Genomic DNA, 25282 nt, shown 5'->3' with positions numbered 1-25282 from the left:
AACCAAACACGTGAATGTATTAAAATTTGGCAATTTCGTACCCCTAGAAGGGAACGAGGTGGACCACCCAAATTTATCGTAATACATATTAGGATCCTGTACTGTAATACCCAATGTTTAAATTGGTCAATTTCCAAAATTTAAGGGGTGGGCCAAGGTACACATCCCAAATTTTTCAAGGGGTGCATTAATATACCAATGTCTTATGATAGGAAATGAACCCATATACATGACCATATAACCATATAGGGTAATAAAACCTCATCAAAGGGGAGAAATTGGGCCAAAACAAAACACGTGGTATAACGTATTGCTTACGTTTATATTTTGGCAATTTTTTACACCTAGAAGGGAACGAGGTGGACCACCCAAATTTATCATAATACATATTAGGATCCTGTACTATAATACCCAATGTTTAAATTGGGCAATTTCCAAAATTTAAGGGGTGGTCCTATGTACCCCTGCCAAAATTTAGGGGTGGGCCATGGTACCCCTAGGTCATTGACCCCGGCCAGGGACCATGGGTCCTGAGGCAGGGACCCAGGGGCCAAAAAGTTCGGCAAAGTGCCGCGATTACTACTCCATCCACTGAAATCTCGAATTTGACTTCTCGAAATGATTTATTACTTTTCTTCTTCTCTTCCAGGAGTACCTATGGGGCACGGTAGCTCAGTGGTAGAGTGCCAGTGTTGAATTCAGATATTTTCACCCGGGGGGAAGGAATGTCAACTCCTCGGGGGGGAAGGGTTGTTTTTCTGTATTTTTGCAAGAAAGCAGCAGCATATTTAACAATTCCATTCACATACACATCTTACCTAATATTGAGACTAATTGCTGATAAATATTCAATGTGAAATTATAATTTAAAAAAAAACAAAACAATCGTTTAATTTTATCTAAAACATTGAATAAAGACTGGAAAAAATATTTTACACTAGACTTTAACTGCTATTTACAGTAGCTATTTTTATTATTATTTCCTATATTCAGTAGTTACTGTTTGTTACTAATGTAGAAGTTTTTAAAAAGATTTAAATTAACTCAAATATTTTTTGTCCTAAAACAAACACACAAAGAAATATCTTAACAAAAAGTTATCATTCTTTCTCACACTTCTGATTCTAAATCAAGCATATTAGCCTTGATTTCTTCACTGCATACCCATCAATAGTTTAGCTTACGAAATCTTCAGTAGGATTAGTGCCGTGTCGTGGAAAATCAGCGCTTGGCGCGAGAGTATACGACGGCAGCCCCGTATATATGTGTGAGGACGACAGACCAGCCGCAAAAGGTGAGAAAATTTTAAAAAGTAAACCATGCTTTTCCTTGATTTTGAGCACTTTTCATTACTTTTTTCCTTTCATTTTATATAATATGTGCACATATGTTTTATTCCTCTGTTATCCTTTCCTTCTTTTCATTTCTTTTTCCCTCCCGAATTCTACACCCCTTACTTCGGCGCCCGGGGCCGTCACCCCGCTTGCCCCTCCCCCATGGCACGGCTCTGAGCAGGATCTTCATCACCTTCAATAGCAATCTTTCACTTATATACTACTATCATATTGATAAATTCTACATAAGTCTCTAATCCAGGAGGGATAACTATTTCTCCCTGATCCCTCTAAATGACGCCCTCTGAGTCTCTCCCTTTAACTGAATTATTTTTAATTAAAGAAAGGTGTATTTACTTTAACAATCGTAAAACACATTTACGTCTGTTACTTCCGATGCGAGAAATGGGATTTACGTGCCCTATTTCAAATAATGCAAGAACTGTCAAGAACTGAAGGCTGTTGACATCAGAGATCATATGGAATGATCGAAAGATCTTCCCTATCTTTCCTTTCCTATCTCAATCTGTGCTAGTGCTACCTACTAATATATAATATAGGGCGAGAGTATACTACTTACCAAAATACAAACCTTTCTTCAACAGTTGACAATTTCATGTTCTTCCAAACTTGGTCATAGCGTTAAGAAATACAGGTTTTATTGGCTATTTGGTATTCTATCTTAGATGTTACATGTCTAATATTTATATAGAATGGGTCTGTGTCATTTATATGTATATTGAGAGATTGGATTTCGTTTGCACGTGCAGGGAAAGAAAGCAAATAATTATGTGAAGTAATTTCTACATTTTGTGACTGAAATTTTTTGAGTTTCTCCGGGGGGGGGGAATGAATTTTCTTCGGGGAAAGGATTCCCCCCGGGCTACCCCTTGAATTCAACCCTGTCTGGTGCGTGGAGTCCCTGGTTCGGTCTTCGGCCAAGTGAGTTTGTGGTGGATAACACCATATCCATGCGTTTTTTCATGGTATACCCATTTCCTTCCACATTATCATTCCACCAATTCTTCCATCATCATTCACTTGCTTTAATCATCGTTTTCCTAAGTCTAAATGACATAATCGTGGGACGTTACACTCAAAGATTTCATTTCATTTCTTCTTCTTTCCCAGGGATACCGACGGGCAAGGCTTCCCCAAAGCTCATGTAAGCCCCTATTGTATTTATGGGGGTCCCCCTATTGTATCTGAATATACAATATTTGGCATAATTTGAATGCAATTTTCTTAAAATCTTCATATATATATATATATATATATATATATATATATATATATATATATATATATATATATATATATATATATATATATATACACCTTCTGCATCTGAATGGGCCCCCCAAATTTACAGAGAAATCGGCGCCCTTGCCGACGGGTGGGTTTTAGAGCGCAGGCTGCGCCGATGAGAACACTTGGGGGTGACATAATTTTTGAAAATGATATGATGACCTGAAGAATGATACATTTTAGGTGAAAGACACACATTTTGGGTAAGATAATATTAAATTTTGGAGCTGCGCCCACACCCTTGAGGGATTGAACATCACTTTTTCTCCTGTCGTCACCAGCGACGCAACTAAGCTAGTTGTCACGTGGGGCAAGAACTCGCCCTAGCGCCCTCGCTTGACCAACTAAGCGAAAATGCTCCACGACTGCACCTGATATTGGCATCACACAGTAATTCTCCTCTTCCATTTTTTTCTTCAAGTGAATGCTTGATTTCAAAATTGCAGTACATAGTTTAATTTTTACTACGAGGTAAAACACCAAATTAATTAGTATTTGATTGCCAAATAATCTCAGAGTAGCATGCTTGACATATTCTTACAGTCTTGTCATAATAACTGCAAATCACAATGTTTTTGAAATTATAGCGGGATGTGCATATGTGTGGAATGAATCAACAGCCTGGAGTAGAATATTTAATTATAACAAAACAGTCAAGCTAGCGGACGTTTTGCAAATTTCTTAAATCGATACAAGTTAAATGAAAGTACAAAAAACTGGAACAAAAATTTAATTTTGTTGACTCTTTTGGCTGCAAAGATTTTTACAATATTCTCAAAAGATAGCCTTGAAACTAACTTATGCTCTATGGATATGATCCTAAGATTGGTGAGTCGTTGTTGTCTTGTTAAGTTTCTGAGGTAATTTTTTTATATAATTTTCAGTTTGCTAGAACTCTTTTCCTTGCTTTGTAGCGAAAATAAATATTTGCCCAGTTTTGCGCCCTGGGCACAAGCCCGTTCCATCCGTTAGTTACGTCGCTGGTCGTTAATCGAAAGTAAAACATGTTATTCCATGAAGTTTTTTAATGTTTGAGATGACAATGCTTCTCTGTTTACATTCGCTACACTAATATGGCAGTTAAAAAGATTTTAAAAAATAAAAAGAAAAGAAAAGAAAATTACGCACGGAAGAACTTCCGTCTCTGGAGAAACGCTACTCACTAGTAACTTTATAATTTCAGTACTAGGTGGCAGCACATAGCAGTGAGCGAATACACTGCTTGAAGGTAGAGAGAGAGCAGCTTGGGGAAATAAATTGTCGCTTGCGAACCGTTCTGTAAGCTCACTTCCAGCGAGATTTAGTTGTTATTTTTATAAAATTTCTTTGTAAATTGATTTCATATATTCTTTATTGAGCATATATATTTGAGACCGATTTCATCTTAATTCTAAAACAACGTTTTGTTTGTGAAATTGTTGTGAATTTCGAATACACGGCAACCCTCATCTTCTCAACCGTTGAAGCACAAACTCTATTTCAGATGTTGAAGGAAGAAATGAATACTCGTAAGTATTTGTACATTTCAGTATAATAACTTGTGTTTGTATTCATATTAAATAAACACTATTTTTTTTTTTTTTTTTTTTTTTTTTTTTTTGCATTTAGGATGTAACCTTGCGTTGCATCGAGTTTAAGAGTGGTAACAAAAATATTGATTGCATGCGTTATGGCTGTAGCAACTGGCGCAAGCTAAATGCTGAAGCTGAAGGCCACCGTGTTTCTTGCTCTAGCAGCGAGGAGGAAGCGAGCGAACCAGCTTATTTGCTCAGGCGCTGAGTCAATGTCATTCGTGTTACAATCAGTGGCGGCGCTAGAGCAAAGTACAGGGTACAAATTTCTAAACTCAGGAAAGGAGGATATTTGTCCCTTCAGCACTATTTGTCACTAAAATGCTGCACGATTGTTTATGCTAAAATCTATGTACAGTAACTACAGTATTGTATTACAGTGTATATATATATATATATATATATATATATATATATATATATATATATATATATATATATATATATATATATATATATATATATATATATATATATATATACAGGATAGTGGCGGATCCAGGATATGATCAAGGGAGGGACTAAACCATAGTTTACATCTTTATCCAGTATAAAGCAGAATTGAAGCCTATTTTATCCAGTGTTAACCTGAGCATCAAGGGAAATCCGCGCCTATATATATATATATATATATATATATATATATATATATATATATATATATATATATAGCCTATTTAGGGGGATGGCTATCGGGCTCAAGACCCCCGAAATAAATTTGATATATGCACAACTGCATTACAATTTGTCGGCACCCAAAAGGAAAAAAATATAAGTACTTTTTCATGTGTCGTGCATAGCCCCTCCCAAAACAAAATCCAAAATACGCCACTGTATAGCTATATAAACTTTTTTTATTATTGGTTAAAAAGAATAACCGTGATAATATAAGAAATTTGTGCTGGCTGGTCGTGAGGCAAGTCACACCGATAAAAATTAGATTTTTTTTTTTTTTGCTTCAAACTAAAAGAAGAAAACTTTCTTAATGTACAAATTGTTGTATACAACAATCATCAATGTATTAGATAACCTTTATTTCCGTAGTTTCGAGTAATAAAGCTTTAATTTTTAGCAGCGTGACTTCCCTTACGAACCGCCTTTGTTCACAAAAAAAAGTGTAGTGGTACTTCTTATCACTTTGAGCTTGTTCGATTAGAATCTTATCACTCATTTATGTATCTGCTAAACGTATTTATATTTTTTTTAAGTATTTACGCCACTTTGTCCAAAATTTCCACAAATGTGAAGTTCTGCTATTACTTTAGCAACATTGAGTATGTTTATAGAGATTTGATTTTTCAAAATATTCCCCCACCCTTAGCATTGCAATTGAATGTGGAAAAATGTAAGAGAATGTTATTTTGTAGCTTTGAAAGTTCATTGCATATCATTTCTTAAAAATGAGTATACTCACTGGCGTCGTTAGCTTTTTAAACCTGGGGGTCGGATGAATGAAAATCAAAATCATCTTTCCGACAGAAGTTATACTGTATATACAAAGTAATATAGTTTCTTTAAATATATTTGACTAAAATCTGAGGGGGGGGGGCGATCCTCCCTACGCTAACAACACCCGTGGTATACTATAAACTTTTTGTTTTTGTTCGTCTGATGTAACCTGTTTTAAAATCTGAGATAATACTCTCCTTCTTTTTAAGACAAAAGGAAGAAATGCATCCGGCTTACTTACAAAGGGGGACATCAATTTTGTTCTTTCGGTTAGGATCACAGAAAAAAAAATGCAGTATTTCAATTTAGGGAATATACGGACAGGCAGGCACATAGCTAGGGGTAGGGGGCTCAGAGCCCTCCGAAGATTTCAGTCAGTGGCGGATCCAGGGGGGCGATCGGGGCAATCGCTTCCCCCCGCAGAAGAGGAAACTTTCTTATTTTAGTATATATAAATAAAACCCATTCCAGAGTTTGGAGCTCTTAAAGTAGCAGTATTACAACCCACCGCTCCCCCCAAAGCTCATGTGGGCCCCTATTGTGTTTATGAATATACAATATTTGGCATAATTTGAGTGCAACTTGTCTTAAAATCTTTATATATATATATATATATATATATATATATATATATATATATATATATATATATATATAATATACCTTCTGCATCTGAATGGGCCACCCAAATTCTCCCTGGATCCGCCCCTGATTTCAGTTATTTGTTGGTATGAATGTAAGGTGAACTCAACCCCTCAAAGATGATCTCGGTCCCCTTGTCTTAGTGTTCTGACTATGGAATTGGTTAGGGACTTAAAAAAAAAAATCTATAAATTAATAGGCCTATATCCTCATCCATAGTCTAGAGCAGTGCTATTCAGCCTTTTTTCTTGCGTACCCCTAGATATAGTACGCTATCCAATTCTGTACCTTTGAAGCTGTTTAAAAGAAACTAAATGGAAATTAACTTAATACACATGTTCTGTTGATTAAAAAGGGGGTCAAAAAAGACCCAACCGAAAGACAATCAGTGAGTCAATCAGAAGATTGCTTACAGGGGATAAAGTGCACATTCGAAAAAATTAACATTGGACATTTGAGAACATATGGGAGACATCTAACTCTACTGAAGAGAATTTTCCCTCATCCTCCCTGATAACTCCGGGAGGACAATCCCTTGTTTCCGGGACGCCAACTCCTCGATTCTTGGTCGAATCTTCGAGAGTGTGAGTGTCAGAACTGATTCTGGATTCAAGCAATTTTTGTGCTTCGTTTTGATTGATGTTAATGCAGAGAAACTCTGTCCACACAAAAATGTTGATGGAAATGGAAGAAGTTGTGAAATAGCACTATCACTAATTTCATTGTACTGTTTTCGAGCATAAATACAACAGTCACAAATTGTCAAGCTATCGAATTTCATTTGCAGTCATTTTGAGCAGACCCCCAGAAGCAGCATTACGTACCCTTAGAAAAATCTTCGCGTACCCCCGGTTAGAGTACGTATCTTTGGATCTAGAGCGTGTACCTTTGGTGCACCAAATCCCGGGTTCAGGGACCCCGGTGCCTAGTAGTTAGAGCGTTTGACTCACGTCTGCGGGGTCCTGGGTTCGATTCCCAGTGGGAGAGCATCTAAGACACTACAATGGTTCAGATTCCACTTCGAACTGTAGGCCTCATCTTATATAGACTCGCTATTGACAAAGTGGGCCGCGGTGGCTCAGTGGTAGAGCGTTCACCTCTGGTGCGTGGGGGGCCTGGGTTCAAACCCTGCTCCCGCCAAGTGAACATTGTGGTGGACAAGCACCGTGTGCGTGGGTTTCCTCGAGGTTCTCCCGTTTCCTCCCAATTTCTTCCATCATTTCATTCATTTATCATAATCACCGTCTCCTTTAGCCTAGCTGGCATAACCGTGGGACGTAAAACTCAAAAATTCCATTTCCATTCCATTCCATTCGCTATTGACAAAAGTCGTAATCTTAAAATTATTAATAATAGTAATAATGTTCACAATAGAACGTGTCTATTCAACAGCAGTGGTGCTATTCAGGGGTTCGCTCGAACCAGTTGTTAAAATTGAATTTACAAACGAAAATTAATTCACTTGTACTATTTTTTAAAATCAATATTCAAAATCAAATTCATGTGCTGTATGTATTCGTAATTACCATTACTAGTATCATTCGAATAAATAACAATAATATCATCATATATTAATAATAGGCGAGCAAAGTAACTCAAGTAGTAGAGCGTTGGCATCGCATTCGGGAAATCGTGGGTTCGATTCCCGCTGCCGACCATCCTGACTGGTGTTTTCTAGTGTTTTTGCTCAGTTCTACCAGGCAAATGCTGGGAAGGTATCGGGCTGGGCCCTGGCCGATACCTTCCCAAATCCTTTCCATTGTTAATCTTGTTATATATCCAGTATAAAATGGCCTCTGAGCTGTATTTGGTGATTGTTAAATAAATCTATATATATAAAATTAAAACTCACTATGTTTGTGACTCTAAATCTCCTGAACCTCCCGACCGATCTCGATCAAATTTTCAACATAGATGAGGTTCAAGCCTGGGATCGTTTTTATCATTTAAATTTGAGGGAGCAACGTAGGGGTGGCGGAGGGTAGGGGGATATATATAAAAATCAATTTATATAAGACTGAAAGTGACTATTTTTGTAACTTAATAACTCTTGAACTATCCGACCCAACATGATGCGACCGATCTCAATCAAATTTTCAACATAGACTACATGAGTTTAGGGGCAATGATTACTTTAGGCTATTCACTTTGACGATGCAACGTAGCGGGAGGGGGAGAGAAATTTAAAAATGATCAAAAATGACCGATATTAGTGTTGAATCTATAGTTTTCGGGGTCGATGAGAGAAACAGTGGCTGTTTCAATCCAAGTTCAGCCCCGATCGTTGGGGAGGGTACAACGTAGGGGAGGGGGATAAACATTTAAAAGTGATCGAAAATAATTAATATTAGTGTCTAGTCTATAGTTTTAGGAGTAGCTGAGATTAACAGTGACAATTCTGATGCCGTGTGCCGCAGCATGCAGAAGGGGGAGGGGAGCCATATAATAATAATAATAATAATAATAATCGAAAATGACCAATATTAATGTCTAATCCATAGTTTTCGGGATCATTTAGATGACCAGTGACATTTCCGATTCGGTTTAAATCCAAAATCAGCCCCGCCATTTGGGGGAGGGGAGAAAGATGTTTAAAATGATCGAAAATGGCCACTATCAGTATCGAATTTATAATTTTCTGGGTCACTTAGATGAACAGTGATACTTTCGATCCCGTTTAAATTCAAATTTAACCCCGCAACTTGGGAAAGGGGGAAAGGGAAATACATAAAACAGATTTAAAAAAAAACATATTAGTGTCGAATCCATGGTTTTCGGGGTCGCCGAGATGATCAATGATCTTACCGATGCTGTTTAAATCGATGTCATTATAACGAAAACAGCATATTTCACTGGTGGCAAACACACGAGATACGGAGTTGTGCATTTAAATTTTCATTTCAACGCAGCAAAGCGGGTAATAAATGCTAGTAAATAATTAAATAACTAATAACACTAACATTAATAATAACTTACTATATTGATCATAGAACCAATTATTAAATGATTTGAATAACACTACTGTTCAACACCGATGTAACTCTTGCTATGTGGTGACTAATGTGTGTGTTTTCCGTTTGTGTGCACTTGGGTTCATTTCCCGGTGCAAGTTCTTACAGATGTAAATCCAGTTTTTTATATATACAAAAGGTAACGTCTTACACGACTCCGTAATGGAAAAAAGTGATATAATCTGCCATCAACTCTCTCTCTCTCTCTCTCTCTCTCTCTCTCTATATATATATATATATATATATATATATATATATATATATATATATATATATATATATATATATAGAGAGAGAGAGAGAGAGAGAGAGAGAGAGAGTCAGGACCGAGATATGTGCGAAATGGCGCAGAGATTAACGTAGTATTCGGACGACGTAAACTACTGGGTATCGAACGTGGGTTCCCCACACCGGATGTTACCCACCTAGCCGCGAAGAAAGTCAAATAACTGGCATAATAATAATAGTAATAGAATAATAACGTAAAATAGCTCAGTTCAATTATTATTATTCCGAAAGGGAAATGAAAGTTTTGGTTCTACGTCCCCCAATTATGCCGTTTAGGCTAAGGGAGACGAATGATTTGGACAAGTAAATGATAATGTAACAATTGGCGGAATGACAGTGTGGGAGGAAACGGGGTACCTCGAGATAACCCACGGACAGGATATTGTCTACCAAAAATTTACTTGGCCTGGAATCGAACCAGGGTCCCCACGACCCAGAGGTAAGCACCCTACCCAGGCCGCACATTGAACAGAGAGTAGGATAGCAGAGCTAAGCTTCAATACTGTAATCAATGCAACAAAGCGTCGTGCACTACACAGAAACAAAGACATCTCCAACATTGAGGTTGATCTTGACAAATTAATCGAGTTGGAGTTCCTGGCTACTCAAAGTCCTTACCTCGTATATGAGATGTAAAAGCATGTGAGATATCTAGATGTGGAGTGAGGATCCGAATCAGCAACTGTGGCTATTGGAATAGATGGTAAGGGATAAGTCTTGAATATATCCTACAAAGCTGCTGGGATCGATGCTGGAGTTTGAGATTGGATGCTGGTGTTTTGAAAGGAGAGTCCTGATTGGCGGTCGCTTCATCCAATGAGGTTGTCCGGAGTGGCCCTCATAAGGGTGTTGTGACACAGAGTCAATGCACTCAGGGCTCTCTCCGTATCGTGTCCTGCCTTCCTCTGGCTCAGATTGGCTGGCCTTTGACCAATGTGCGGCGAGCTTTATGCTTTTTAGACTAAACGTGATGACTATCAAATGATTGGTGGAAGAAGAACATTGAGAAACAGGCATTTAATTCCATCTTTGCTAACGGCTTATCAACCACTGATTCCGTCATTTAAATTGAGATTGAAATTCCCATCTTGTCTAATTCCATCTCACTTAAACTGGTGACTAGGGAACTTCTGTACTATTTTTCTACTGTATTAATAGCCATAATCACTACGAAATTGTGAATTCAAGAACATATTTCAAAAAGTTTACACTATTTATTAATCTCTATTACAGATCCAACGTGATAAGAAGGAATACCCTAATTTCAGTATTTGTATTTTCTGCCAGCTACAATATGAATATGAAAAAGTGATTTCTAAAATATAATTAAAATTATTAGAGTTGGTTTTGAGAAAATCTAAGTATGACTTCCACTGTATGGTATGTTACCCTTATTCTTGAAAAAAACAGCTTAAAGCCGGAAATCTATTTGTAGAATCTCATGGCCAATGGCTGAACGGAAAAATAGACGAGTGATGAACAAACTGACTTACATTTAAAATAACTTTTTGGGGGGGGGAGGGTATGTATGGGCCTTGACCAGGGCGCACCCACGCAGGGGGTACACCGAATCCCGAATCCCCCCAAGGAAAACTTCAGATCTCCACATTCATTTGTACACTTTCTTACTAAAACTATATTTCTTTAACACGGAAATGATAGTGTGGTATATAAATTTGATGTTACATTTCATCTATACTCTTCCTTTTCTTATAAAAACATTCTAGTTCCATAATTTTGCTTTAGATTTTTTTTTTTTAAATCTCAGACGCCCCTCTTCAGTTTCGGTACCTGAAGAAATTAAGGGAAACGGTCTGTCATCGTTGCATTTTTTATTTTCTTCAGCCTTTTTCATCGTTCTTATATTTAATTAAGAAAAAGGAAAGATGTAAACAAGGAACCAAGACAAGGGAGGGGAGGGACAAAATTACAGTATACCAGAAAACAAAAAAACGAAAACAAAACAAAACAAAAAAAAAACACAACAAAGAGCAACAGACTTGAGTTATCTAAATCCTATTTATTAAAGCAAGCATACTCATTAAGTAATTTTAATTACTAAATTACTCCTAATCCTACCCCATAAACCCATCATCCTATTTTATACAAATGAAGTCAATAAATTTGCATTTATTTCTGCATTGTTGAGCTCTGACTCCATTTTGACATCTTAGTGTCATTCCTTACAGCTGGATCCCTCTATGTCTTCGTTTTTACATCTATATGTTTTTCTCGCTTGTGCTTATGTTTCTCTCCTGTGACATGGTTTCCCCTGTGTGGTTAATAACTGTTATATTCACTACATTTCCACTAAACACTACACTTACACAAAGCACTTCACTATAATTCACCCGTGTGTCCTTCACATCACTTCATTCACTATTTATTGTTTATAGTTATAACTAATTATTAATGTCACTGTATTAATCAGTGTTCTCGGTAGGATAAAACAGCGCCGTAACTTAGTTCCATTTTTCTCTTACTCTTTATGGGCTCCCCGGAGCCTGTGAGACCTCCCGCACGGCAACGTCTGCGGGACCGTTAGTTACGTTACTGGGCCTGTTCCATACAGAGAAATTAATTAAGGGGACAATATTGTCAAATCTCAAACTCATACGAATAAATATTATTTCTAGGGCCCCTAATAGTAGATATTTTTTATTGAAAAGGGCTCACGACTCATTTTTATTTTATTTATCTTTTGTGTGCTGTTTTGTTTATGTAATGTAGGGAATCTGTTTCATGCATAATTTCATGTTCGTATCTTATATGGAGTAAGAAAATTTTGTCTTAAAATGGCCCCCTTCGAACGGCGGGAAGCTTCCCTGGAGGGCAGTTGCCCCTCCTTTCCCCCACAAGGTACGGCCCTGGGTAAAAACACATCTATCAGATGGTGATGTATCGGCGAGAGGTGCAGGGCCCACTCAGAGCACTTAGCACAGGCGTTGGTCAGTATTGTTCTACCGCCGCGTACCTACACCCGGACCGGAAGTCGCACGCTATCGTAGCCAAATCACGAAACGGATGCGAGATAATTCCCTTTTCCCGAGTCATTCTTATCACAATTGAAATATCACTATGTTTCGGTTGATTTGCTGCGTAGTAGCATATGATTTTAGTTTCCCCGCACAAATGAGTAAATACTCAACCCAACAGCAACACTTCACAGACACTCCCAGAGCACACGGAGTTTCTTAAGGGACCAAGACTTGGAATGGCCCAGGCTCTCGCACACCATCACTCGCACTTACATTCTGGCGGCGCGGAAATCCTGCGCCTCCTGTAGTTGCCTACGGTCCAGGAGGATCCTAATTCTGCAGCCATATCCATTTCCATTCTGTTTGCATTTAAGTAACATTATCTCCATAAAAGGCTTTTTCTACATAATTCTGAATATTCGTCTGCTACATCTGCCAGGATTTTATAATCCTCTTCTGATTCCAGGATGTTTTTCATTCCTTTACGTAATTTTGTAGCGGTCTCTCAGGCGCTCCTCCAGCAGCGAACACCACAGAACACTGTTTTCAGGTGTACCCAATTCTCCACAATCACATCTGTCATTTTGCTTCTTATTCATCCTGTAAAGATGGGTGGGATAGGGACTATATCCTCTTAAGTAGATGTATTAATCCTTTGTTAGGGTTGAAGTTGTTCCAACTTAGTCGTATCTCAACGTCTGGGATAAATCTGAATAAAGTAGGCCTATACAAATATGTTGTCAGTCCGCTTCTGATCGGCTGATCCCCTTTCTTTGTTTTTGAAGATGTCTGATTGGTACATGCGATGTGCACATCTTACACGTGTGTTGGAGGGGGTCTCAGTCTCAGTCTCAGTCTTGTCTTCGCGGGTTTTGATTTGTTGAAGTGTCGGGCTATTGCCCCTGCCTTCCATTTCTTTTGTGTCTTCCTTGGCTTTGTTTTCTGACGTATATGTGGTGGTGGAGTCGCTACTGTCGCGCCCTCCTGTGTTTTTCCCTGTGGCTGGTTTGTTGGTTTACGATTCTCTCACGGGGGTCGTGGCATTCTGTAAAGTCTTCTTCGTGGGTTTGTTTTTCCTATTGCTCTTATTGTGGGGTTGGTTGAGAGTTCTTTCTTTCTCCAGAATTTGGTGGATTGATGTCGTCTAACTTCCTCAAGCAACGGGAGGTCCAGGTCTTCGTGCAGTTGTGCTACTCGCGTGTCCCTGGAGTGGCCGGTTATGGTCCTAATCACCTTGTTTTGCAACACCTGCAGTGGACGTAGATGTGTTCTATACGTATGCTGCCAGGCATTGTGCCCGTATAGTAGTATCGGTCTAATGGACATCTTGTAGATGTGCCGCTTGATGTTTTGAGACAGGGACGCTGCGAGTAGCATTGGAAGTAGAGCCATGAAGCGCTGTAGTGCCTTCTTGGTGGTGTTCTGCAGGTGAGTGGCAAATGTTAGGCGTCTATCCAAGTGGATTCCCAGATATTTCGCCGTATCTGTCACTGTGAGTGCCGTCCCTCCCATCGTGAGATTTACTTCTCTTCGCTTCCTGTTACGGGTGAAGTCCACCACAGCTGTTTTCCTCGCGTTGGTCCTGATTCGCCAGTTCCGTGTCCAGGTTTCCAGGTGGTCGATGTGTCGCTGGAGATACACCGTTGCGTACCTGAGATTGGAGTGACTGGTGAATACTGCAGTGTCGTCGGCAGATGTGGCGATCGTTGTGTTTGGTGATGTGGGGATATCGACTGTGTATACTGTGTACAGGAGAGGAGATATGCAGGATCCTTGAGGTACTCCTGCCCTTGCAGTCCTTGGTTCTGTTGTGTTACCGTTGAATGTTACTCGGAATGTTCTGTCTGCCAGGTAGGATCTGATTGTTCGGATTTGATAGTGCGGGAATTCCTGCTGGATCAGCTTGTGGATGAGCCCTGCGTGCCACACCTTATCGAACGCTTTTTCGATGTCGAGAAATAGTCCCAAGGTGTGGCCGCCCTCGTTGAACCGTGCTGTGATTACTTCCGCTACTCTGACCAGCTGATGTTCGGTACTGTGTCCTGGTCGGAATCCGAACTGGTGGTCCGGGATTAGTTGATGATCCGATATGTGCTGTTGCAGCCTCCTCTGGAGTATTCTTTCGAATACTTTGCTGACGTGCGATAGGAGGCTGATCGGCCTATAGTTCGTAGGGTTGGTCCGTACTGTGCCCGGTTTCGGGATCATCACTATGTTAGCTTCCTTCCAGGTCGTTGGGAAGTGTCCTGTACGCAGTATACTGTTGTAGATGCGACACAGCAGTACTATTGCTTTTCTTGGGGCTTCTCTCAGCGCTGACGGAGGTATTCGGTCAATTCCAGGGGCCTTGCCGGGATGGATCTTCCTGAGAACTGTCCTGATTTCTCGTGACGTTGTGAGTGCATTCGGCGGTAGTGGGTCTTCTAGTTGTGTATGCTCCATGCTGTGGTGGACGGCGCGGAGTATGCGGGCGTCTGGCTGGGTGTCGTTCTGCTGCAGTACCTCTTCGAGTGTGTTTGCAAAGAGCTCCGCCTGCTCCTCTGGGTCGTGCAGTAATCCTTGCGGTCCTTGTAGGGAATAGGATCTGGAGCCGCTGGTCGGTCGTGAGATGGTTTTCGCCAGTTGCCAGAACTCTTGGTTCGGTGTCTCCATGGCTTGGAGTTTGTTTTCCCATTTTTGGATCTTCAGCCTTTGCAGCCGTTTCCGCACCCTGGTGGTAAGGCTGTTCCATAGCGATTTGTATCGGTGGTCCCTGGTGCGTTGCCACTGCTTTCTTGCCCATCGTTTGAGTTGAATGAGCGCGGCGGTACGTAGTTCCTCGGGGCGGAGTCCTTTGACGGCATGTTGGTGGTGGGAGTGAGAACAGATGTAGAATATAAACAAAAGAATAGTAGGAGATGGTAGTAGTGGGGGTGAGAACGGATATAGAAAGTAAAGAAAAGAAAAGAAGCAGATGTTAGTGCTGGAGACTGAGAACTTGTATACAGTGCTTTGCAGGTGGATGGTTTAAAGAATAATAATTATTCTCTTTGATGTTTATGAAAAAAGCCGCCCATGGACTGCACACATCGAGGTCATTGACATGATTGGAAAACTTGTTAGAACACGCATCCAGGGGGCCGGTGGCGGAAACGCGGCGCGGCGCGAGGTGCCCGAACGATAACACCCGCGGGCGCGATCGCGTGACATCATATGGAATTTTTGTTTAAATAATAGTCTTAAAATTTATATGTATAGTTTTGTTATCCATGGAGAACGGTCAGTTTGTAGCAGACGTTGTTGAGAGGCGAAAGTCAGATTCTCAGAATGATACTTCTTGTAAAAAGAAAGTAAAGATGGAAAACTATCCAGATTCTCCGGATTCATCATTTAACGAAACGGAATTAGAAAGATATAAAGCTGATAATGTAGAAGTTTACCCGTGTTTATCATCTGGAAGAAACATGATTTACACGATGACGAACTGTACGAGTTTTGGGAGGATAACTTGGATTCTGGGGCGCAATCAAACGAATCCCTGGTATCAAATGTGGGTACCCCGCCACCTTTACCTGCTTCGACGGAATTAGGCTGGAAGTGTGAATGTTGTGTTAACTACGTGGATGTGAACTGTATTAGAGACTGCATTGTGAAATGGAATCCCAATGATTATTTGATATGTCATGTATGTTATTGGAAAGAGACATTTCAATGGGCTCATGAATGTTTTTATTGTGATGAAGACATTTTAGGCATACGTGTTTGGTCTCTGCTGGTGAGTTCCAGTGTACAGAACGAATTGTTTTACATTTATGGACTAACGCATACTATTAGACCATTAACAAGAAACTATTTTATTATTACATATGTTGAACTAACAATTTATATAAATACAAGAGATCTCCTTCATATATTACTTGAAAAAGACAGATCCAATTCGTACTGAGAAGTGCGTTAAAAAACGTGATGCGCCAAATGTTTTCCGATAATAATTCTTGTGTATTATGTACTGAAGAACATACTAGTAAAGTTTGTGTTTTAAAAGCTATAAGTCTATACTTTAAAAATATATCTTATGAACAATACACGTTGAATCTTCAACATCATAGCTTATATCTTCATGATATTGGAACTTTTGCTGTAGAACATTTATTCAACGAAATAACTCTTATTGATTATTTGACGTGTTTGAAGAACAACATAATGAAATCTCAAGTATAAACTATACGCAAAGCGCGTGAATGTTTAAACAACACGGAGTTTGTTTTACAAATAATTCTGTTTTTCTTGGAACGTAAACATGAAACTTCACCATGTGTTAATGAATACAAGATTGGTATACAAGGTTTAAAGATTTCAAATCATGAATTTATTATTTGTGAATTTTGTTTAACTGCATGTGATGATACAGTAAATTTGCATTGTTTAATATAATCACCAGTAGAATACAATTTACTTCCGTCGGGTTGTCAAAAACAAACTACACGGAAAAACTTGGAATGATAAATGCGGTTATATTGTATCATACATACGTAACCTTCTATATCAACTTTGTAAACATGATGCAACCTTTTATTGCAAAGGTGCAGAAAAAACACTTCGGATTAAACATATTTTTATACTAGCTAACTTTATTGATTTGGAAAATAAACATTGTCCACCATTAAACCCATTGAAGGTGTACGTATTTAATGATTATTGTATCCTCGTCGCCAAAAGTGCCTTTACATTGCCGTGACGGGTATGTGACCGCGTAGTACTCTAAGGAAGGGGTGGTTGCATAAGAAATTGTGATTAATTTTGAAGTTTTGATTTTGACTAGGGAAATAACGTAGATATAGGGAGTAAAGGCATAGATTATGTCAATGACCTCTATGTGTGCAGTCCATGAGCGGCTTTTTCATAAACATCAAAGGGAATAATTATTATTCTTTAAACCATCCATCTGCAAAGCACTGTATACAAGTTCTCATCCTCCAGCACTAACATCTGCTACTTTTCCTTTAATTTCTATAACCGTTCTCACCCCCCACCACTACTATCTGCTACTATTCTTTTGTTCACATGTCGTCAAAGGACTCCCCGCCCCAGCACACGTGTAACTTGTGCACATGGCATCTACCAATAAGAAATCGTCAAAAACAAAGAAAAGGTATTAGCCAGTTAGAAGCGAATTGACAACATATTTGTGTAGGCCTGCTGAATAATCCTCTAGATGTTTCTTCCTTTTGCCAATCCTTTGTCCATTTTTGTTGAATTAGTTTTTCTTTTTTCTCCGGTTTTTCTGGTTTAGTTCCTAGTTATTCTTTCGTCTTATTTATATTTCCTTTTTTCTGCCACTAGGTTGAAATACTGTTAAATATATGGATTCAATGCCCATGAGAACACACAGTGCATTGTTCGGTGTCGTACGGAAGGTACCACCGAGCTGAAATAATAAGTTTCTTTGTTTCTTTTAGAGAGTATAGATTCCAAAACTTAACAAGTACTTATAGTCCCTCGGGTGCGGAATAAGATAGGTTCAATATTACATAGACGTATTGCACTCCCCGAAAAATACTTTGGAACTCTCCTAGCAAATATTTTTGGATGTGCCCCTGTTTCAGATATTTATTAGAACCAAATACGACTTCAGTTTACAAAGTTAAAACCATGAATGGTAGTTCTTGGTATGATATTATCTTAACACGGTAGAAAAATCATTATTCAGAGAATTTCTTCTTTCTTTCTCGTTATATCAACTTGGGGATAGCATTTTCAACGTTTTCCCCTAGAATTTTAATGATCGATTATGTTATAACCATAGTTAACCACTGTAATTCACTGCTGGATGAAGGTCTCTTCAGCTTTTCTGCGGAATCGTACAAGTTTTGCAAAACATCATATATGCAAGGTATTTCAAAACAATACCTTAAAAATTTTAAGTGATTCCTGACACCAAGAAAGCTAAAAGGTATAGACCAACATGGGTGTAGAAATGGTTTCTTTCGGTACTATGACCTGCCCAAAATTGTCGTAAAAGTGCAAAAGTAGTTACAATTCGAGAACAAAATGTTTTAAAAGCAGGTAAAGGAATTTATTATTTTTAGTTATGGGTTTCATCAATGCACTATGCACAATTGGATGAGGTGCAGGGCCAGTGCAAAAGTAACTCCCAAAGAAACTGGAGATTCCCTGGAATATTTCATCAAAACGTTGAGTGCGGAAAAAAGAAGGAGGGATGTACATGTTGGATTAATCTCAGTTGGATCTATTTTATCTCAGTACAGAATAAATTCTCTTAGGAAGAATTGTCTTTCTGATGGGTTAACACATGTTTTGAGCGTATGATTTATCATTTGCGAAAAGTATTTAAATGTGTGTTGCATAGGAGATCGTAGTTTTTACAAATAAACCTATAATTACTAAGGATGCCTTGTATTTTACGATCAAAACACCATTTTTTCTAATTTGTTCTGAGATTCCTCTTTTTTACTTGTAGAAGCTATTTTTGGTGTTTTTGCGTTCCTGAACTAATGCAGTATTATTGAGTTTATTTCTTGTGTTCGGTAAATTCTCCTAACAGCTAGAGATTAAGAAATAATATTAGTCATGTTGGGAGTCGAACACATAACTATTCAGGCTTGAGTGATGGACATCATTATTTCATTAAAACATTTTGCTGTAGATCTGTAGAACTCGTATGATTCAGGCTCATTGGGTCAGACTGGATCTGAGATCCAAGATCCCAAACCGTGGTGCCCTCGAAAAGAAATCCTGATACTATCATATAAAATGATAAACTAGTACCTTGGATAACGAACCCTTTAGTCATGAACAAATTAGCCCATGAACCCAATTTCCAAATAAGTTCGACTCGACCTGTACACGACATACGCAAATGGCTTTGACGCCATGTTTTCGACTCGCTAACAGCAACAGTTATACTCAGGTTTGCGTGCTGTGAACATTGTTCTCGTTGCGTTCTTGATATATTTTTATCACACTTTTTGTATTAAACTAAACTTCACCATGGGCCCTAAGAAAGTGAAAAGTGTTTTTGAGAGTCGTATAAAAATCCTAAGCGTATTTCGGTATAGTTACACAGGGTGGGCGAAAAATAACTATGTGTTTAAAAAGAAACTATTATAAATTCTGTATTATTGATTCTGTATTAATTATTCTGATTTATTAGAAAAACATGTCATTCGTTAGATAAGAAAATAAGAATATGTTAGTCTCAAAATAAGCACTTGTGTTCCTAACCAACTTCCTCAAACGACCAGGGATACAATTGATACTTTTTATGAAGAAAGTCAATTGGAATGTTGGCAATAGCCTTTTGGGATTCTTGCCTGTGATTCCTTCACTGTACAAGGTTTGGACTTGTACACCTCCTCCTTAGTGTAGTCTCACACGGAGTTTGATCTGGGCTTCTTGTGGGCTATTCGTGAGGTTCAGCACAGTGATCTGAGCTCGCTCATACACAGCTAAGTGGTCCGAAACGTTTTTTTTTAATTATGCGTGCTTCTACCAACGGTCAACGATTGAACTATGTGAAGCAGGCAATATGAAATCTTAATAAATATTGCATTATCCTCTCATATTAGTAAACAACATCAGGTGCTTCAGCACAGATACCACCAAGCAACCGACGGATGCTGTCTCCGATGAAATACGAAGAGTTACAAAGATGACCCCTTCAACCCCTCCACAGGGTCCGCCTCTAAAGACTGACTATAAAGGCAGAAGGCGCATCCTACTTATCTCTCCGAGCTGCTCTCTGGGTGGGAGAGACTCTCCTTTACGCTGTTTCAGGCAAGAGATTCCTTTAGACCAAGCTGCAACGGGTAGCGTTCCTAACCAACAACCCTAAGGCTAGTTTTAGACGGAAGCATTTATCGTAGCATTTCTCGTAGCAGATGTGCTCCCAAAAATTTCATATAATATTCTATGGCATCAAACGTATATAGTGCTTTTAAACGGTAGCATTTGATAAGCTTCTGTCGTGACGTAGCAAACAAATCACTGGAGAAAAGCGCAATTATGATTCCGAAATTAAGCGTGAGGTAGCTAAAGCTATAGTAATTGTAACAACAGTTCTCGCCGGTCATATTAAAAAAGAAAATCACAAGGAAGTATGTGGGCAAAGAGCATCCCTACTCCAACTCATTTTTCTTTACTACAATTCAATTTCCCACACAAAACATGGAGCCTGAATATTTGGCACAAAATCTTTTGCCTCGTTTTAACACACCACGGCGCTGCAATCGGACCAGAAATGCTGGGGAAAATGCTACGAAATAGAACAGGTTCTATCGACAAGAAATGCCATAGGATATGCCATGGCATGGGAAATTCTATAGCATTTGCTACTTTACACGGTAGGATATTGATGATACGATTTTTGCTACGAGAAATGCTACGATAAATGCTTCCGTCTAAAACTAGCCTAAATCTCGTAGGTGCTATGAGCAGGAGGTCTAACTTATTGAGAAAAGGATTATTCGAGACGTAATTGTAATTTACTGTATAAACTATTTAGAAACTTTTGTAATGAAAAAGTAAGAGGAAAACACGTGTACTGTTTCTCTAGCAAATATTGCTTTCAATATGAAATCAATAAAAATTATTATAATTTTTATTTATAATATTAAAAACATCTAGTTACTTTTGTCCCATCTAGTATTGCTGAATATATATATATATATATATATATATATATATATATATATATATATATATATATATATATTTGCCTCTAGTAAAGTCATAAGTGAAAAACACTGATGTTTCTGGGGCTTGTGAACGGATTAATTGGATTTGAATTAATTTTAATCGTTTGTGTTCGCGAACGGTGTCAATAACAAATTAAGGGTCTTCACTACAGCGAAATTAAACTACCGCTAATTTTAGAGTTATTCTGTAATATCTTCAAAACAAACAAAGATATTCGAAAAGTAGAAACGTAGTGAACTAGACAATACGATTTTATATGTGATACCCTTATCACAACTTAACTATGTGATTTCGATTTGCAACTGTAGATAGATTTAGCATTTTTTGCGGGTTCTGTAAATAGCGGCATACCAAAAGCAAATAGGTGAATTGTGGTAAAGGTATCACATGCAAAATCGTATTGTCTAGTTCACTACGTTTCTGCTTTTCGAATATTTTTATTTGCTTTGAAGATATTACAGAAAAGCTCTAAAATTAGCGGTAGTTTAATTTCGCTGTAGTGAAGACCCTTAAGTTCATAACCCGAGGTACCACTATGAATAGTTTCGAGAACTTTCGCATAGTTGAGAAATTTCAATGACGACACTTATGACGACAGAAACTGCATACTTAGGTTTCTGATATACTGTATGAGAAAAGATATGGAAAGTTTATCAGTTGTTTTCGGGGACACTCTCTAGCTTACTTTCTGAAATTTGTAATTATGTTTATCACCTTTAAGTATTTAATAATTGAGTACTTTTCCATGTGAAATAAAATTTAATAAAATGTCTGTTTTAAATTTCAGATCAAGAAGAGATTATAGTAGCGGACTCTGTGAATGAGGTAGAGACCCAATTTTTGCCAACTGTCAGTGGCGTCTACGGGGGAGTCAAGTGCATTATCTCAGATGATAGCACTAAGGACTACGCTTCATCTGAAGATGACCCACTAGGTATAATACCCTAAGTATGAGAGTCATTTGAAAAGTTCTCGGAATAACGTACAAAACATAGATTACCCTTCTGAAGATTTCCTTTATTTTTCAACGTAATCTAGCTTGACATTAATACACTTGGTCACAACGATGTTTTAGAACCTTTGTTATCGCGGAACTCGGAAACGAGATTCCTTCAGACCTGCAAAGTACTCCTTCATTAATACTTTCAACTCATGTGAAGAAAATGAAACTCCACAAAGTATTTTCTTTTCAGTTTCGGGAAGAGGTGCAATTCCAATGGACCCAAATCTGCGTAATAAGGCGAATGTGACACAAATCAATTGAATATATTGACCACTCGGTGTTCATTGTCACTTCAAAAAAAAATCTACCATGGAATTGCATGAACAACAAATCTGTATAATTTTAGCTGTTTGCTGATGCATATAATAACGAAAGATATCCATAGTAATAACTAGTACTGGCTTCTGTGATTTATTAGAGAACTTTCCAAATGGCTCTCCTATATTACGTGATGTGTTTTAATGTTCACTCGTCCACAGTCTTTAGTTCATTTTCAGCAACGATGCCCAGTATGATATAGAACCTACAGGTTTATGTAAGCTCTGAATAACATGAGATGCCATCGGGAATACTGCAAGAGGTGTCAGAACATCATTTAGGGTACTTAACGGGTTTTTTTTAAAATTAATATACCATTTGCATTGTTGTTTTGCAATCGAGAAGTGCCAGGATGAAATCTTGCAGCCAGCCATTATAACGGGGACTTGTTAGAATTGAGCAACCAAATGCAGAAATGCTATCTTTAGGTGACTGATTCTAGTAGACCGTGTCTCTAACTTCTCTCCTATTTGATTGTCATTATTATACTAAAGTTGCTTCAGAGGTAAATATGAATTGCATTAAGATACAGAAATACTTGGAAGACAATTGGAGTTAAAAAGAATCAATTTTTAATATTGAGATGACCCTTCTATAAGGAATTTGATTTACTAGAACCTTGTATTTCTGTTAGTCCAGGAGACAAAAGTTTCAAAAACTATACTGAGAAAAAAATCATATGTGGCGTACGTAAAAACATAGGTTACATAGGTAAATCCTGTAGTTTTTGGACTTAATGTATAGGAAACGTATAACTGCAAAAGTATATTGTACACGTACTTTCTGTATAAGTGTTCCGAATAAACGTACTTTCCGCAGCAACGAAAAAACTGTATATAGGCTGAAGGATCTCACATACAAATGGGCGTATGCGTATACGTAGGGGTGATAATCCCCCCAAAGGCTGTGGCGCCAATTCCCCCCAAATTTACAAGTACCTTTTCACATTTAATTTTACACCTCTTCCTATCACAACACGTGAGCTCGTTAGTTTTAAAAAAAGGACTTGAGACTCACATTGCTATCACACAAACTTTAAAGTTAAACGTAGTTTATTTCAACGTAAAATTATAATTAATCTTCGTACACTTTAGGATGTTTCATTTTGTAAAGCAAAAAGTAAAATGTAAAATTTTTGCCGGCTTTGCTTATGGCCCGAGTCTCTGTAAACTTTGATCAGTTTTATAAAAGTAGACAAAAATATGATTTTTCAGTGTTACTTTTTATTTTTAGTAACACAAAATAATACTAAAACTAGGGGGTGGCAGTGTTTTCATTTGACTCTATAGAGCCAGAAGAACCTGCAGTTTAATCTTGGCCATAAATTGCAAGAAAAAAGGAAAAGAAGATATGGAACAACACGCATTCATCCTATAAATCGATCAAGACTGGAAAAATGTTCATTTTACTGTAAGTTTCCTAAACTGAAAGGTGAAAGAAAAATTTTCAGTTACGTCAGGATGGCTATATCTTCGTTTGGCGAACTGTATAATAGTATAAAGTGTGCATTTCATGAAAATAACACCATAAGTGAGAAAATTTTCTATGTCAAATATATGTGCAGCCACCAGCAAAAGTATCTCCGCCCTAAGTGCACTAATTACATTACTTGCGGTCCAAGTCATTTGCAGTTGTGAGAACGCCTGGACAGATGCAACCCAACTTACACGAAAGTTTTCTCGACACTGACAGCAGTTGGTAGCCTTGCCCCAGGTGTTTATGCAGCTAAACTTATAAAGTAGGTGACTAACGAAACTTTTCTCAATTTTTGGATGAATCTCTATGGTTCAGAGCGTGTTGTCCAATGAACACCATATATTATTCTCAATATTGCTGTGTATGTAATGTATTATTTCGTTATATACTGTATATTCAGAGAAATGAAAAATACTGACCACGCATGAATCACAAAATGCTTGAAAGTAGATGAAAATATCAAATCTAGAACAACTTTTGGGCGTCAACTTTCAAATATTGGTTGGGGCCACTAAAACAGTCTTTTCCATAGAAAATTAAAGAAAACATTCGTTTATTTTTTGCGTATTGTCGCTACGCAAAGCTTCCTTGCAATTCTTCATATCCTTAGGCACTTCTGAGATACGGTTAGTAGCATTTTTTATATTTCGTAATCAAAGGTTTGGAAGGGTCCGTACCCACCCAACCGTTTTCTCCAGGAAAACAGAATTCCCTTATTTTACAACTACAATATCTGTGCAAATGTCACTCACTTCGGACCACTTCTTGCCTTTCGGGCGTCAACTTCCAAAATTTTGCGTGGGAGCTTTTGCCCCTAAAACAGTTTTTCCGCAGAAAATAAATAAAACACTATTCGTTTATTTCATATGTAGTATCTACCTGCCAAATTTTTATCAAAATCGGAGTGTTCCACTAGGGAAGTGTTATATGTTAGTTTGGATGAACACGTTAATGCTCAATAGAAAATATAACATTTTCCTGTTCGGTTTGGTTTTGCTTAGTCATTTCAAAACCGGTTTGTATTACAAACCGAAACTACGATTTACGATACCTCTAACCGTCTAGGTTTACTAGCCTTGACCTACCCTGGATCCGCACACATACACATACACACACACACACACACACACATATATATATATATATATATATATATATATATATATATATATATATATATATATATAATAAATCTCTAGGTCAGGGA

General features: G+C 38.0%; 2 protein-coding genes across 3 annotated transcripts in view; both read left to right on the top strand.

Moving 5' to 3' along the window:
• The window catches only part of LOC145681304 (short coiled-coil protein homolog), a 337128-nt gene that overhangs the window by 204161 nt on the left and 107685 nt on the right, over positions 1-25282 (top strand). The window lies entirely within an intron of this gene.
• The window catches only part of LOC145681303 (uncharacterized), a 40903-nt gene continuing 19473 nt past the window's right edge, over positions 3853-25282 (top strand). Inside the window, exons 1-2 of the mRNA XM_081752957.1 lie at positions 3853-4150; positions 22066-22212. Coding sequence (XP_081609083.1) covers positions 4126-4150; positions 22066-22212 — 172 coding nt within the window. The 5' untranslated portion in view covers positions 3853-4125. The remainder of the gene's footprint in view (positions 4151-22065; positions 22213-25282) is intronic.

This window comes from Thermobia domestica, chromosome 3 (genome assembly GCF_964235325.1).
Source record: "Thermobia domestica chromosome 3, izTheDome1.hap1.1, whole genome shotgun sequence".
Lineage (NCBI taxonomy): Eukaryota > Metazoa > Arthropoda > Insecta > Zygentoma > Lepismatidae > Thermobia > Thermobia domestica.
This window is presented reverse-complemented; position numbering and strand designations above follow the sequence as displayed.